General features: G+C 49.4%; 1 protein-coding gene across 1 annotated transcript in view; it reads right to left on the reverse strand.

Annotated features, from left to right (window-relative positions):
* The window catches only part of bsnb (bassoon (presynaptic cytomatrix protein) b), a 56943-nt gene that overhangs the window by 34917 nt on the left and 7416 nt on the right, over positions 1-14610 (reverse strand). The window contains exons 2-4 of the mRNA XM_067237999.1: positions 12485-12863; positions 1589-2244; positions 1328-1538 (exon numbers count right to left, since the gene is read on the reverse strand). Coding sequence (XP_067094100.1) covers positions 1328-1538; positions 1589-2244; positions 12485-12863 — 1246 coding nt within the window. The remainder of the gene's footprint in view (positions 1-1327; positions 1539-1588; positions 2245-12484; positions 12864-14610) is intronic.

The raw sequence follows: 14610 nt of genomic DNA on the forward strand, positions 1-14610 counted from the left end.
ACGGTGACAGCCGAATGCCTCAGAATAAGAGGAGGCTGTCGACCGCCAGGGAAAAAAACTCTTTATTGCGAACTGGTTATTACTCCCATCATTCAATTGGGCCCAATTTGCATAATTAAACTCCTTTTGATTGCGGCTGAAAACATAACGATCCTCGCTTTTCTTTAAGGCTTTTCTTTATCCCTAATTAGACAGAAGAGGCGAAGTTTGACTACGGTTGAAAGGGGCGGAGTCTGTCTAGCCAACCCTCAGATCACTATAGGTGGAAGATACCAGGCAGAATGGCCTTAGGTACAGTCACAGATCAATCAGAAGTTACTTTACTCAGAGAGCAGAGTACAATAGAATACAGTAGAGTTTAGTAGAGTCCTCCTCAAGTACTCATCAATGATGCAAACCTATGTTATGTTTTTCATCCCCCAAAAATTCAACCTTCTAAACTTTTTTTATAAAAAATATTTTTTCAAAACTTTAGATTTTTTTTGCAGCCTTTCAAAACCTTTTAAAAAATGTTTTACAACTTTTTTTTATATATTTTTTTTTCAAGCTTTCAAAACTTTTAGTATAATCTTTTTTTTCTTTTTCTTTTTGCAACCTTTCAAAAGTTGTTCTTAATTTTCTTAAAGAAGAAAATACAATTAAAAAAATTACCTTCCAAAACTTATTTTCAAATTTATTTTTTACAAAGATTTTTTAAATCTTTTGAAACTGTGCTTTTTTTCACACAGTGAAAGAGGAGGAGAACAAATAAGGCCAAACTGAGTAGATGAAAGCAGAGCAGATACACTCATCAAGTCTGCCTTGCTCCATGGTAGCTTTGTAGATAGCTCACATTTGTTGTGCGTGATAACCAGGAAATCTTAAAAAGCGCAGAATGACCATAAATAATATCGATCATGAGACCAAATACAGATTTAGACTAAAGTAACGAGCATGGCTTGAACATTTTATAAGTAGAAAGTACAGATATTTGTGTCCCTCTCTCGCACATGCAAGTACACATGCAGACACACAGAAAAAATTGTAAGGAGTGAAAGTAAGGAGTGAAAGTAAAAAGTGAAAGTAAAAAGTTGTCTTTTTATACTAGTACAGTAACAAAGTATTTGTACTTCATTACTTCCATTTGTGTAGCATCCATCCACAGACAGACATAGTGTACCCAATAAAACCCACCCACACAGACAATAACACACACTACATATGTAGAGAGTACACAAAGTGTACCAACTTCCACACACACAGTCTCATACAACCATGAACACACACACAGTCTCATACAACCATGATCACAGTCACATACACTGTAAACAGTTGATCCAGTCCTTACCTCCACGAGATGGGGAGTAGGGTTGAATCCACACAGGTTGCACACCTGAGCGTGGCACTGTGTGCAAGTGTTGTAATTGGGCGGCTCAGACGAGACTCCCACATTGAGGCCAGTCTTACACAGCGGGCAGCTGGACTTGGGTCCTGACGGGTCCTGGCAGGTATGCTGGCCCTGGGAAGGCCCCGTCTGGGAGGCCCCGTCTGGGGAGGCCCTGCCTGGGGAGGCCCCACCTGAGGGTGCCCTCCCTGGGGCCCCGAGGACCCTGGGGGTCTCCCCGCACCTCGGCCCTGCCCTGGAGGAGCTCCCCCAGGTTTGGGAGCAGGTTTGGGGGCCTGGGGCTGGGGAGCCTGGGGCTGGGCTTGCTGGGCCTGCAGGGGGCTGTCTGAGATGAGCGTGCTGGCCTGATTGAGGAGGGAGGCCCCAAAGCCAAACAGCTTCCCGAAGGGCTGCTCCGGGGGAGGGGGCTGGCGGGAGGGGGAGCTGCCAGCGCTGCGGGTCTGGTCCTGCCGCTGCTGCTGGGCCGGCTGGACGGGGCCCCGGGACAGGTCAGGCTGGGACGGGGCCTTGGCCATGCCCGGGAGGGGGACCGCTCCTGGGGGAAGCCGGGCAAGGCCGGGCCCCAGGCCCCCTGGACCCCCTGGACCCCTCTGCTGCCCTTGGCCTTGAGCCGCTCCCTGGCCCTGCCCAGGACCTGAGGTTCCTGTCTGTCTGCCGGGGCCCGGTGGTGGCTGGGCCTGTGTCAGAGCCGGGGGCTGGGTTTCGGGCTGTGGCTGGGGGGAAGGGACCTGCGTCTGGGACTCTGGTTTGGCTTGGTGGGAGGGAGAGTGGATCTGCTGCTGGCTCTTGGAGCGTGGCGTGGTCATGTCCATCCCCAGGGCTCGCTGCATCTGGCAGTTCAGACACAGCCACTCCTGCACCTGGGAAAGACACAACAACCAGAGGAGGTGTCAGAGCTGGTCCAGGACGGCCATGTAAGCACACAGGAAATCCCAATTTCTTCCACAAAACTCCCTGCCTCGGAATAAAACTGGAGCACATCCGTGCCCATACGAACACGGATGTGCTCGTATGGGCACATCCGTGCGCCATGCGAGCCAACCAAGGGAACAATGCATGTGGAATCTTTCACACAGCCACAGATAAGCAACCATCCCTCTCAGTGTTATCAGCAGAGGCTTGAAGGTCCGCCACAACATGAAGAGAGGGAGTGCGTGTTTCTGGTTGCTGAGACACAAAAAACAAATTGAGGCCTGGAACACATCAGAAGATTGAGGCTTTGTGTCCCTTTGTGGTCGCCATCTATTAACCCTGACACATATAGACACAATATACTCTTATTAATAGCAAGCTTACATGAGAACGTACTAACTAGTATCCAATGACTAGTTCTATTGATTAGTGAATAATTTTAAGCACACAGGAAATCCCAATTTCTTCCACCTCCGCCTTTATTCCGCCTCGGAATAAAACTGGAGGGTAAACCACATATTAGAGCAACTTACTAGAGAAATGTGGGGGAGGGGTTCATGTGTGTGAATGCGTGTTGGTGTTTGTGAATGGGTATGTGTGTATGAGAGAGTTTGTATGTGCACACCTTGTTGGTAAACAGGGAGTCTGATAAATGATTATATTTGCAGCTCAGGATGAACTGAGCTTCGGGCATCAATAAAACAAGATGGATACCTCTGATTAAAACCCTCTATCACCCTCTCCTTTTCCATCCTTGTCTATCCCTGTATGTTTCATTCCCTTGAACATTATCACGCCTCATGTCTTACTCTTCACTCCTCGTTTTATCTCCCGCCGGTGCCTCCCAAAGACCCCTCCATCCTCCCTGACTGCCCTTAAACACTGTCACCTCCATCCTCCCTGACTGCCCCATGAACACTGTCACCTCCACCTTCCCTGACTGCCCCATGAACACTGTCACCTCCATCCTCCCTGACTGCCCCATGAACACTGTCACCTCCATCCTCCCTGACTGCCCCATGAACACTGTCACCTCCATCCTCCCTGACTGCCCCATGAACACTGTCACCTCCATCCTCCCTGACTGCCCATAAACACTGTCACCTCCATCCTCCCTGACTGCCCCATGAACACTGTCACCTCCATCTTCCCTGACTGCCCCATAAACACTGTCACCTCCATCCTCCCTGACTGCCCTTAAACACTGTCACTTCCATCCTCCCTGACTGCCCCATAAACACTGTCACCTCCACCTTCCTGACTGCCCCATGAACACTGTCACCTCCACCTTCCCTGACTGCCCCATGAACACTGTCACCTCCACCTTCCCTGACTGCCCCATGAACACTGTCACCTCCATCCTCCCTGACTGCCCCATGAACACTGTCACCTCCATCTTCCCTGACTGCCCCATAAACACTGTCACCTCCATCCTCCCTGACTGCCCTTAAACACTGTCACTTCCATCCTCCCTGACTGCCCCATAAACACTGTCACCTCCACCTTCCCTGACTGCCCCATGAACACTGTCACCTCCACCTTCCCTGACTGCCCCATGAACACTGTCACCTCCACCTTCCCTGACTGCCCCATGAACACTGTCACCTCCACCTTCCCTGACTGCCCCATGAACACTGTCACCTCCACCTTCCCTGACTGCCCCATGAACACTGTCACCTCCACCTTCCCTGACTGCCCCATGAACACTGTCACCTCCATCCTCCCTGACTGCCCCATGAACACTGTCACCTCCATCTTCCCTGACTGCCCCATGAACACTGTCACCTCCATCCTCCCTGACTGCCCCATAAACACTGTCACCTCCACCTTCCCTGACTGCCCCATGAACACTGTCACCTCCACCTTCCCTGACTGCCCCATGAACACTGTCACCTCCACCTTCCCTGACTGCCCCATGAACACTGTCACCTCCATCCTCCCTGACTGCCCCATGAACACTGTCACCTCCATCTTCCCTGACTGCCCCATAAACACTGTCACCTCCATCCTCCCTGACTGCCCTTAAACACTGTCACTTCCATCCTCCCTGACTGCCCCATAAACACTGTCACCTCCACCTTCCCTGACTGCCCCATGAACACTGTCACCTCCACCTTCCCTGACTGCCCCATGAACACTGTCACCTCCACCTTCCCTGACTGCCCCATGAACACTGTCACCTCCACCTTCCCTGACTGCCCCATGAACACTGTCACCTCCACCTTCCCTGACTGCCCCATGAACACTGTCACCTCCCATCCTCCCTGACTGCCCCATGAACACTGTCACCTCCACCTTCCCTGACTGCCCATGAACACTGTCACCTCCATCTTCCCTGACTGCCCCATGAACACTGTCACCTCCATCTTCCCTGACTGCCCCATGAACACTGTCACCTCCATCTTCCCTGACTGCCCCATGAACACTGTCACCTCCAACTTCCCTGACTGCCCCATGAACACTGTCACCTCCAACTTCCCTGACTGCCCCATGAACACTGTCACCTCCACCTTCCCTGACTGCCCCATCAACACCGTCACCTCCAACTTCTCTCTCCCTCTCTCTCACACTCCCCCTCCACCTCTCTCTCTCCCTTTCTCTCTCTATCTCTCTCTCCCTTTCTCTCTCTATCTCTCTCTCTCCCTCTCACTCTCTCCCTCTCTCACGCCCCCTCTCTCCCTCTCTCGCCCCCCTCTCTATCTCTCTCGCCCCCCTCTGTCTCTGTCTCTCTCTGTCTCTGTCTCTCTCTCTCTCTCTCTCTCTCTCTCTCTCTCTCTCTCTCTCTCTCTCTCTCTCTCTCTCTCTCACCCCCCCCCCCTCTCTCTCCCTCTCCCCCCCCCTCTCTCTCTCTCTCACATTCCCTCTCTCTCCCTTTCTCTCTCTCCCTCTCTCACACTCTCTCCCTCTCTCTCTCTCCCTCTCTCACACTCCCCCCCCTCTCCCTCTCTCTCTCTCCCTCTCTCACACTCCCCCCCCTCTCCCTCTCTCTCTCTCTCTCTCTCTCACATTCCCTCTCCCCCCCCCCTCTCCCTCTCTCACACTCCCCCCCCTCTCCCTCTCTCTCTCTCCCCCCACCCCCCCCCTCTCTCTCTCTCTCTCTCTCACATTCCCTCTCTCTCCCTGTCTCTCTCTCCCTCTCTCACACTCCCCCCCTCTCTCTCTCTCCCTCTCCCCCCCTCTCTCTCTCTCTCACATTCCCTCTCTCTCCCTTTCTCTCTCTCCCTCTCTCACACTCCCCCCCCTCTCCCTCTCTCTCTCTCCCTCTCTCACACTCCCCCCCTCTCCCTCTCTGTCACACCCCCCCCCCTCTCTCTCTTTGGACAGGGAGAGGCAGATAGAGGGTGTATCAGTCCAGTGCTCTGACAGCGGCTGTTACACCTTGTCTCTCCACACACGACACCTAATGTCATTAGACAGTGTGTGGGTGTGTGTTCATGTGTTAGTGTGTGTGTGGTGAGGGGAATCAATGCATGGGTGAATACGTGGAAGCCTGTGATCCCGATGAGAAGGCAACCAGGATGTTCTTTTCAGACTTGCATGCAAACATACCTTACATACACAGTTACACACATACACACATTCAAACCAATTTCGTAACGTCAAAAACACCACACACACACAAATTGCAAATATAAAAAATTACAAACAAAAACACAGACTCAACATGATGTGGGCCAGCTCCTTCACTGAGGACATGATATGCCCCTCGTTTATGGTCTAAAGGGGTTGACTGCTTCAGATGTGTCCATACTTAATTAACTTTCTCATTTGTTAAAGGAGACCCAGGCTAATGAATGTGGCTTGTTTTCCTGTTTTCTGTACACGCCCCCACACACCCGCTAGTCTACGGTAGTAATTGTTGATCATTATTCATTAATAGGAATCATTATTCTTCAAGGTGTTGTTTCAGCTCTGAGGCGATTTCACAGCTGACTCCACAACACATCTATCCTACTATGTCTCTGCTTGCTGATCAAGGTTTTACATTTGACAACACGCAGACCTGCTTCTGGACACCAAAGTGGACCATTCCTTTTCCAGATGTCAGTTCACGTCGATGAAAGCAAACCTACATTCCTGAAGCAGGTCTGGACCATCAGCATGACGTCAGCTACACACACGTGCACGCTCACACACACACACGTGCACGCTCACACAAACACACGTGCACGCTCACACAAACACACGTGCACGCTCACACACACACACGTGCACGCTCACACAAACACACGTGCATGTCCACACACACACATGTACAAACACTGTTCGCTGGCGACAGTAGTTACATTTGTTTTGTGCATAGACTGATAGAGATGAAACAGGGATGGGGGGTGAGAGGAAAGAGAAGGACTGAAGAAGAGAAAGAGAAAAGGAGAGAAGAAAGATGGAGAGATGAAGAGAAGGAGGGAAGGAGAGAAGAAGAGAAGGAGGGAAGGAGAGAAGAGAGGACCAACAAGATGGAGGGTTAGGGTCTAGGCTACAATTGAAATATGTGTGTGTGTGTGTGTGTGTGTGAATGAGCGAGGCAGAGAGAGAGAGAGAGATCAAGAGAGAGATGTTCTCCTGTGTGCTGGGGTTTTCCCCAAGCCAGATCAGATTTCATAAAGATCCTCATGATTGCCTCATAACAAGAGAGACACAGAAAAATAGAGAGAGAGAAAGAGACAGAGAGAGACACAGAGAGAAACAGAGAGACAGAGATAGTGAGAAATTATTAGAAGGACAAAACAGACACACAATAGCAAATGCCCAATGCCAAGGACAGAGAACAGATGCCTTGGTTAATCAAAAGCCCCTGTGTTTGGTACATGTGTTTGGTATGTATGTTTGGTACGTGAGTTTCCTTGACTGAGACAGATAATAATAATTACATTATAAAATGACTAGTACTAAAGGACCAGTGCACCAAAATATATTCCTTACAGATTTAACTGTTATCCAGATCTGAACTACTATCATCATCTATGTATATAGACAGCAAATAATGTATCCCACCAAACAAACACACTCACATCCACAAACACTGACACACACACACATTCATGCACAATTATCCCAAAAATATTGACACACACATAAAACACACACACTCCACACATATAACCACAAACATGGACACACACGGACACACACACACGGACACACACACACGGACACACACACACGGGGACACACACACGGGGACACACACACGGGGACACACACACGGACACACACACACGGACACACACACACGTACGCCCAGATAGTTGCCCTGTGGACCACAGCAGTATCGCCCTGCCACTCCAGGAAGCTGCTGAAGGGAAAACTGAGATTTGCAGCGCAGCGCTTTATCAAGGAGCTGCACACAGAACTGGGCCAAGACACATCAAACAGCCCTCCCGAGCCTCTGTAGTACACACACGTTCAGATCGTCTTACACACACACACACACACACACACACACACACTCAGTCTGTCCCAAACACACACTCTCAGTCTTTCCCAAACACACACTCTCAGTCTGTCCCAAACACACACTCTCAGTCTGTCCCAAACACACACTCTCAGTCTGTCCCAAACACACACTCTCAGTCTGTCCCAAACACACATTCTCTTAGCATGCAGGCTTCTGCTTGCTACTGAATGCTGGTATTAAGATGCCTCAGAACGCCTTACACAGAATCCTCCACCTGAGAACTGATTACTGGAATGCAGCGTGCTGTCGAGTTGACAGACACAGACGGGCCCTTAGGGAATAACACTGCAGGTGCCCACCCCAAACACACACACACACAGACCCCCAACACACACACACACACACACACTGACACACACAGACACAGACCCCCAACACACACACACTGACACACACAGACACAGACCGCCAACACACACTGACACACGCTGACACACACAGACCCACAGGAACACACACACAGAAACACACACACACGCAGGAACACACACAGACACAGACACACACACAGACACACACACACACGCTGACACACACAGAAACACACACACACCCACAGGAACACACACAGAAACACATACACAGATAGTGTGTTTCTAAATATAAACCCAACCCCAAATCAAACCCTGACCCTCTCACCACCTGACCCTAACCCTCTCACCAGCCCCAGCCTGCTGCACAGTAGTGTGGAAGAAATTGGGATTTCCTGTGTGCTTACATTATTCACTAATCAATAGAGCTAGTCATTGGATACTAGTTAGTACGTTCTCATGTAAGCTTGCTATTAATAAGAGTATATTGTTTGTATGTGTTAGGTTAATAGATGTTCAGGGTCAGGAGAAAGTACTGGCTAAACGTCCCTTGTCATGACTACAAGGAGAGCTCCAACTATGAACTCTCTAGTCTGAGAGTTGTCATGTGTTGGGAGCAGTGAATCTCTTTCTCTGAGACTGTTGTAACGTCATTACTGCCTGACTGTCACTATCTAGTATATTTACATTCTTGTGCCCTATAAAAGTACAACGGTACTTAGGAATGGTTCGCTTGACCCGATGTTAGTTTCCTCAAGGATCACAATGACTCTTGCTTAGAGACTTGTTGCTCTTGTGGTTAGTGGTAACTGTTTTAAATTTTTGTTCTCGCTGTGATATATTGTTTTTATTACTGTTGCTTGCTTTTTTTCCACAGGTACACTTGCACTTATAGCGGTTCATGTTGTTTAATTGTAACTTGTTTAACCACATGCTCTTATGGTTCTTCCCTTTGGCACTTACTTTGGTTGTTCACAATGTGTGCTTCATGTTTTGGCTACTCGCGATGTTTTTTGGCTATCTTGTTGTTATGATCAGTGACCTATGCACTTTGTAAAGCTCTCTCTTGGAAGTCGCTTTGGATAAAAGCGTCTGATAAATGAATAAATGTAAATGTAATGTAAATGTTATGATCCTGTTCTGAGAGGTTATGATGCTGTTGTGAGAGGTTATGATGCTGTTCTGAGAGGTTATGATGCTCTGAAAGGTTATGATGCTGTTCTGAGAGGTTATGATGCTGTTCTGAGAGGTTATGATGCTGTTCTGAGAGGTTATGATGCTGTTCTGAGAGGTTATGATGCTGTTGTGAGAGGTTATGATGCTGTTCTGAGAGGTTATGATGCTGTTGTGAGAGGTTATGATGCTGTTCTGAGAGGTTATGATGCTCTGAGAGGTCCCCACTGCCAACTGGAGGAAGGTGACAGATCTGGAGAAGATCGCTGCAGCTTGCTTTTCTGAGAAATGCAAAATTCGAAGTTGTTTCTCAGTTGGAGACTTGTCCCAGTTAGAGGAGAAGGAAGAGGCTCATACTTCCCAACTAGTTGAGCTTCTGCTCTAAATGGAGCTCAAGGTGCAGGATTTTACCATCTAATTTTCTCCTTGCTTTGTCAGTTTTCATCGAGCATGGAACACTGGTAGAACGCATGAATCATTGTAGTATGGTTGTAGTTGTGTATCACGGTCTGAGTGTGGTGGTCGTTGTGTTTATTTCAAACTGGGCCTCGTGGACGGTGGGGGGCCATCACCATGACAATACAGCGAAGACTTTCGCCAGGCAGCCTTCAAGCCTGTCTAGCATGTCTAGCATGTCTAGCATGTCTAGCATGTATAGCATGTCTAGCATGTCTAGCATGTCTAGCATGTCTAGCCTGTCTAGCATGTCTAGCATGTCTAGCATGTCTAGCATGTATAGCATGTCTAGCATGTCTAGCATGTCTAGCATGTCTAGCATGTCTAGCCTGTCTAGCATGTCTAGCATGTCTAGCATGTCTAGCATGGCTGGCCACTGGAATAGTACAACTGTTATCTGGAACACAATCAGTCAGGTAACAAATACAAATGATATTGGACTGTAATCACAATGTTACAAAGTATTTGCATCAGAACTGGATCAAATACTATGGTAATGCCGTCAAATACTCGGGGTGTGCTTAGTATAGCTTATAACATTATTTCATCTCAGTTGTCAAGTGCTTCTTCTTCTTGGTGGTACATTTTAGTTGGCTTCTAATTCAGTTTTCATGTTAAGTCCATCAGCACATGATAGCACGCTTGATTTTGACAGTTTAATCAATTATTAACTTTTGCTCTAATTTAATTATAGCCGTCCTTTGGTAGGATTCCCTCATGTGAAACTCTAAATTCAGACATGTCTCTATGGCTTCACCCTGTCATTTAACTTTATATCGACTCACACGCAAATCTCATTTTTACTGTCTCTCTCTGTCTCTCTCTCTCTCGGTGTGTCTCCCTCTCTCTCTGACTGTTTCTCGTTTTTCTGCTTTGTTTTGTCTCTTGTCTCCAGGCTATTCTTTGGCGCAATTGGATTCAGTTCAATTGAAATGGGCTTTAATATCATGAGTGTTTCTGATGCCCAGGGAGAGATAGCACACACTACAGAGCCCATCGCAGAAGAGGCAAGCCACAGCCACTCGGTCTCTCTGCTGTCTCTCTTTCTCCAGGAGATCGCAGGGAGAGAGAGTGAAAGAGAGAATGTGAGAGAGAAAGTGGGGGGATCTATAAATAGAGAGCCAATCAGAAAGAGTATCCTCCTTCTGTGTGTTGGGTGGAAACTTCTGGAGTGTGTCACTTTTATCTCTCCATCCATCCACCCATCCATCCACCCACCCACCCACCCATCCTGCCATCCATCCACCCATCCACCCACCCACCCACCCATCCATCCATCCATCCATCCACCCATCCTGCCATCCATCCACCCATCCATCCACCCATCCATCCATCCTGCCATCCATCCATCCATCTTTTCATCCACTTCTTTCCCCTCCTCCATCCATATCTCTCGTGTCTCTCCTCCATCCTATCTTTCATCATCCCTTTCTCTGTCTCTCCATCTCCTCCTCCCTGCCATCCTCCCTCCCTCCTTCTCTCTGTCTCTCCATCTCCTCCTCCCTGCCATCCTCCCTCCCTCCTTCTCTCTGTCTCTCCATCTCCTCCTCCCTCCCTCCTTCTCTCTTTCGTTGTACATCATCTTCTTGTTCTCTATTCCTCCATCTGTCTATCCATATGTCTGTCCCTCTCTACAGTCTCTCTCTTTCTGTCTTGCATTTCAGCTCTTTCTTTCCTTCCTTCTCTTTTCCGCCCTCCCTCTCTCTGTCTTTGCTCTCTCCCTCTCTCTCTCTCTCTCTCCTAGGGAACCATGGGTTGTAGATGGCAGCAGAGTGTGTTATTATTGGAACACCTGACTCACCCACCTACAACCAGCCTGCCATCGTCACTTAAAGCTGTTTTTAGCCTTCTGACTGAAAGACCTGTCTCTGTCTCACCACACACACTCACTCACACAAACACACACAGTCACACACACATCCTGTTCATCTTTTTCTCCAGTCTCTCTTTCTCCCTCCTCCTTGTGTCTTTTTCTCCAGCACTCTGCAGTGCTTTGGCCCTTTCACTTCCCTTCAATATCTCTTTTACAACTTCTCCCCCCCTCCCCTCCTCCCCTTGCCCCCTCCCCTCCTCCCCCCCTCCCCTCCCCTCCTCCATCCATCCTCCCCTTTGCTGCTAGTCTGGAAGGTACTTTCACAACCTTTAGTGCCGCACTGACTGTGTTTGGACATGCACATTCTCTCACTCTCTCCCTCTCTGTCTCTCTCTCTCCCCCACTCTCTCCCTCTCTGTCTCTCTCTCTCCCCCACTCTCTCCCTCTCTCCCTCTCTGTCTCTCTCTCTCCCCCACTCTCTCCCTCTCTCCCTCTCTCTCTCCCTCTCTCTCTCCCCCACTCTCTCCCTCTCTCCCTCTCTCTCTCCCCCACTCTCTCCCTCTCTCCCTCTCTGTCTCACTCTCTCTCTGTAATACACACAATTTTAGTCCCAGACAGCGTCCAGCAAGCCCCAGGGGCTCTCCAGGTAGAGAGAGCCTGGTCTGGAGCTCCGTACATACACACACACACACACACACACTCTCACACACACACACACACACACACACACACACACTCTCACACACACACACACACACACTCACACACTCTCTCACACACACACACACACACACACACATCAACACGTTTGCAATGGCCTTATACTGTCTGTAAGCACAAACCCAACCACCCTTACCACTATGTCTTATTCCAATCCACGACCAAAACCACTCTCTAACTCTGACCACAGTCAACCACAACCACAGACAATCACAACCACAAACACCCCAACAGCAGAACCCAACAGCAGCACCTACCTCTGTGAGGTGTGGGTTGGGGTTGAAGCCACACTGGCTGCACACCATGCTGCGACACTGCGTGCAGGTGTTGCAGTTTGGCTGGTCGTCGGTGGTGCCCATGAGGTCGGTGGTCTTACACACTGGGCACAGCTTGCTGCTGGTGGGCATGGGTGCGATCTGGGGCAGGGAGTACGGCGAGGTGGGGGCGCTGCCCCGGTCAGGCGACGGGGAGGGGGAGGGGCCCGTCCGTCTGCTGCCCACGTCCACCTGCAGGCTCCTGCGAGCCGCGTGCTGGCCGGAGGGGGGCTGGGGGCTCTCGTGAGAGGCCAGGCGGTCTCCCGTCCCCAGCCCACTCTGGACCCCCGCCTTGGGCCCCCCGGGGTCTGTCTGGGGAGGTCTGCCGGAGACGCTGCCGAACACACAAACACGAGTCACAAATGATTGTAAATGTATTGAGAGGCTTAGAACCAACCTGGAAACAAATGTATAAAAATGAGGGAGATGGGAAATAAGTTCAAGATAGATGTGAAAGATAGAGGGGAGAGACGGGTACTTGCAGGCAAAAAAAAAGCTGTTTTGGTGAAATACTGTATTGATCCTATTGCGGTCCAATTTTAGCATTCCACTGAGGTGATGCCTTCAGAGTAGGTGCAGATGGGCTTCACTGTGCACAGATAGATTAGCAGAACCTGGTGACAAACCCTCAACTACATAAACACACCGACCTCCCCTAGTACAAACCATAATACCATGATGAATGGTTAGTTATACAATCATAAAGCCATGATAACCATAACAACCATGATGTCATCAAAGAGGTTACAGTCAGGCCTGCTACGACTGTTACGCTAGAACCTCATTCCTCTTCTCCCCTCCTCTCCTCCTCTTCCTCCTCCTCCTCCTCCTCCTCTCCCAGTCCACTGTCCCCCCTGGCAACAGGAGAGACCCATGTCTCTTGAGCTCTGGAGATGGAGACAAGTGCAGCTAAACAAGTGACCTCTCCCATTCTCTCTCGCTCTCTTTGTCACTATCTCTCAAGTCTCCCCCTCTCTTTCTTATTCTCTCTCATTCTCTCTTTCTCATTCTCCCTCACACTAAATCACAAGCTTGGTTGACACCACTGTTTGGCGTGGGAATGCAGAGATGCACTCGCTTACACATGCACACACATGCACACACATGCGCCTAATGTGTATAATTACACACACAAACACACACACACCACTGGGTAGTAAGGCAAGGATAGTCACACAGCACAGGCAGTGAACTGTGTTGTTGTCTAGAGCGCTGCACACACACTACACACACACACACTCGTACAGTATTCACTTGATGGCTGGCCCTCACATATTAGTGCTGCATCCCAGTGTGAGTGGGATGCAGCACTAATAACGTGATATTAGCTTTAGCTGTTTCTGATGGTGGGAGCCAGACATGCTATCCCTGGGATTATGAGCCATGAAACAGGAAGTAGAAGCCATCCCTGGGATTATGAGCCAGGAAAAAGGAAGTAGCACGGAGGGCTGGATCACTCTGACTCAACAACAGTCTTGTTTTATAGCTTTCATCTGCTTCAAAGACTGAGTGAGAGCAAGGGAGAGATGAAGAGATAGACCTGCCCTACCTCAAGGGTGGGGTAGAGAGGGAGAGAGAGAGGGGGGGAGAGACAGAGAGAGAAAGAGCGAGAAAGAGCGAGAGAGAGCGAGAGCGAGAGAGAGAGAGAGAGAGAGAGAGAGAGAGAAAGAAGGGGAGAAAGAAAGAGAGAGAGAAAGGGGGAGAGAGAGAGAGACCTATTGCTTCAATGATGATGGGGACTAGGGAGTAAAAATGAACAGACAGCAAATTGAAACAGTTCTGTCAAGGCCAGCTAGTCATCTTGTCCTTCTACCTTTCACCCTCTCCCCCTCTATCTACCTCTCTCCCTCTCCCCCTCTCTCTTTCTACCCCTCTCTCTACCTCTCTTTCTCTCCCTGGGAATCATCTGTTTATCCCAAGAAAATCCGCTGAGGAAGATAGTGTTAGGCTGCTTTCATGCCATCCTGACTTCGACATGACAAAGAACCAAACAAACACCTTTGCATCTGACTATCATTGCAATTGACCTTTAACTTGCCTCTATCCATGGCATGCCAGAAATCCCTGTT

Source organism: Osmerus mordax, chromosome 1 (genome assembly GCF_038355195.1).
Source record: "Osmerus mordax isolate fOsmMor3 chromosome 1, fOsmMor3.pri, whole genome shotgun sequence".
Lineage (NCBI taxonomy): Eukaryota > Metazoa > Chordata > Actinopteri > Osmeriformes > Osmeridae > Osmerus > Osmerus mordax.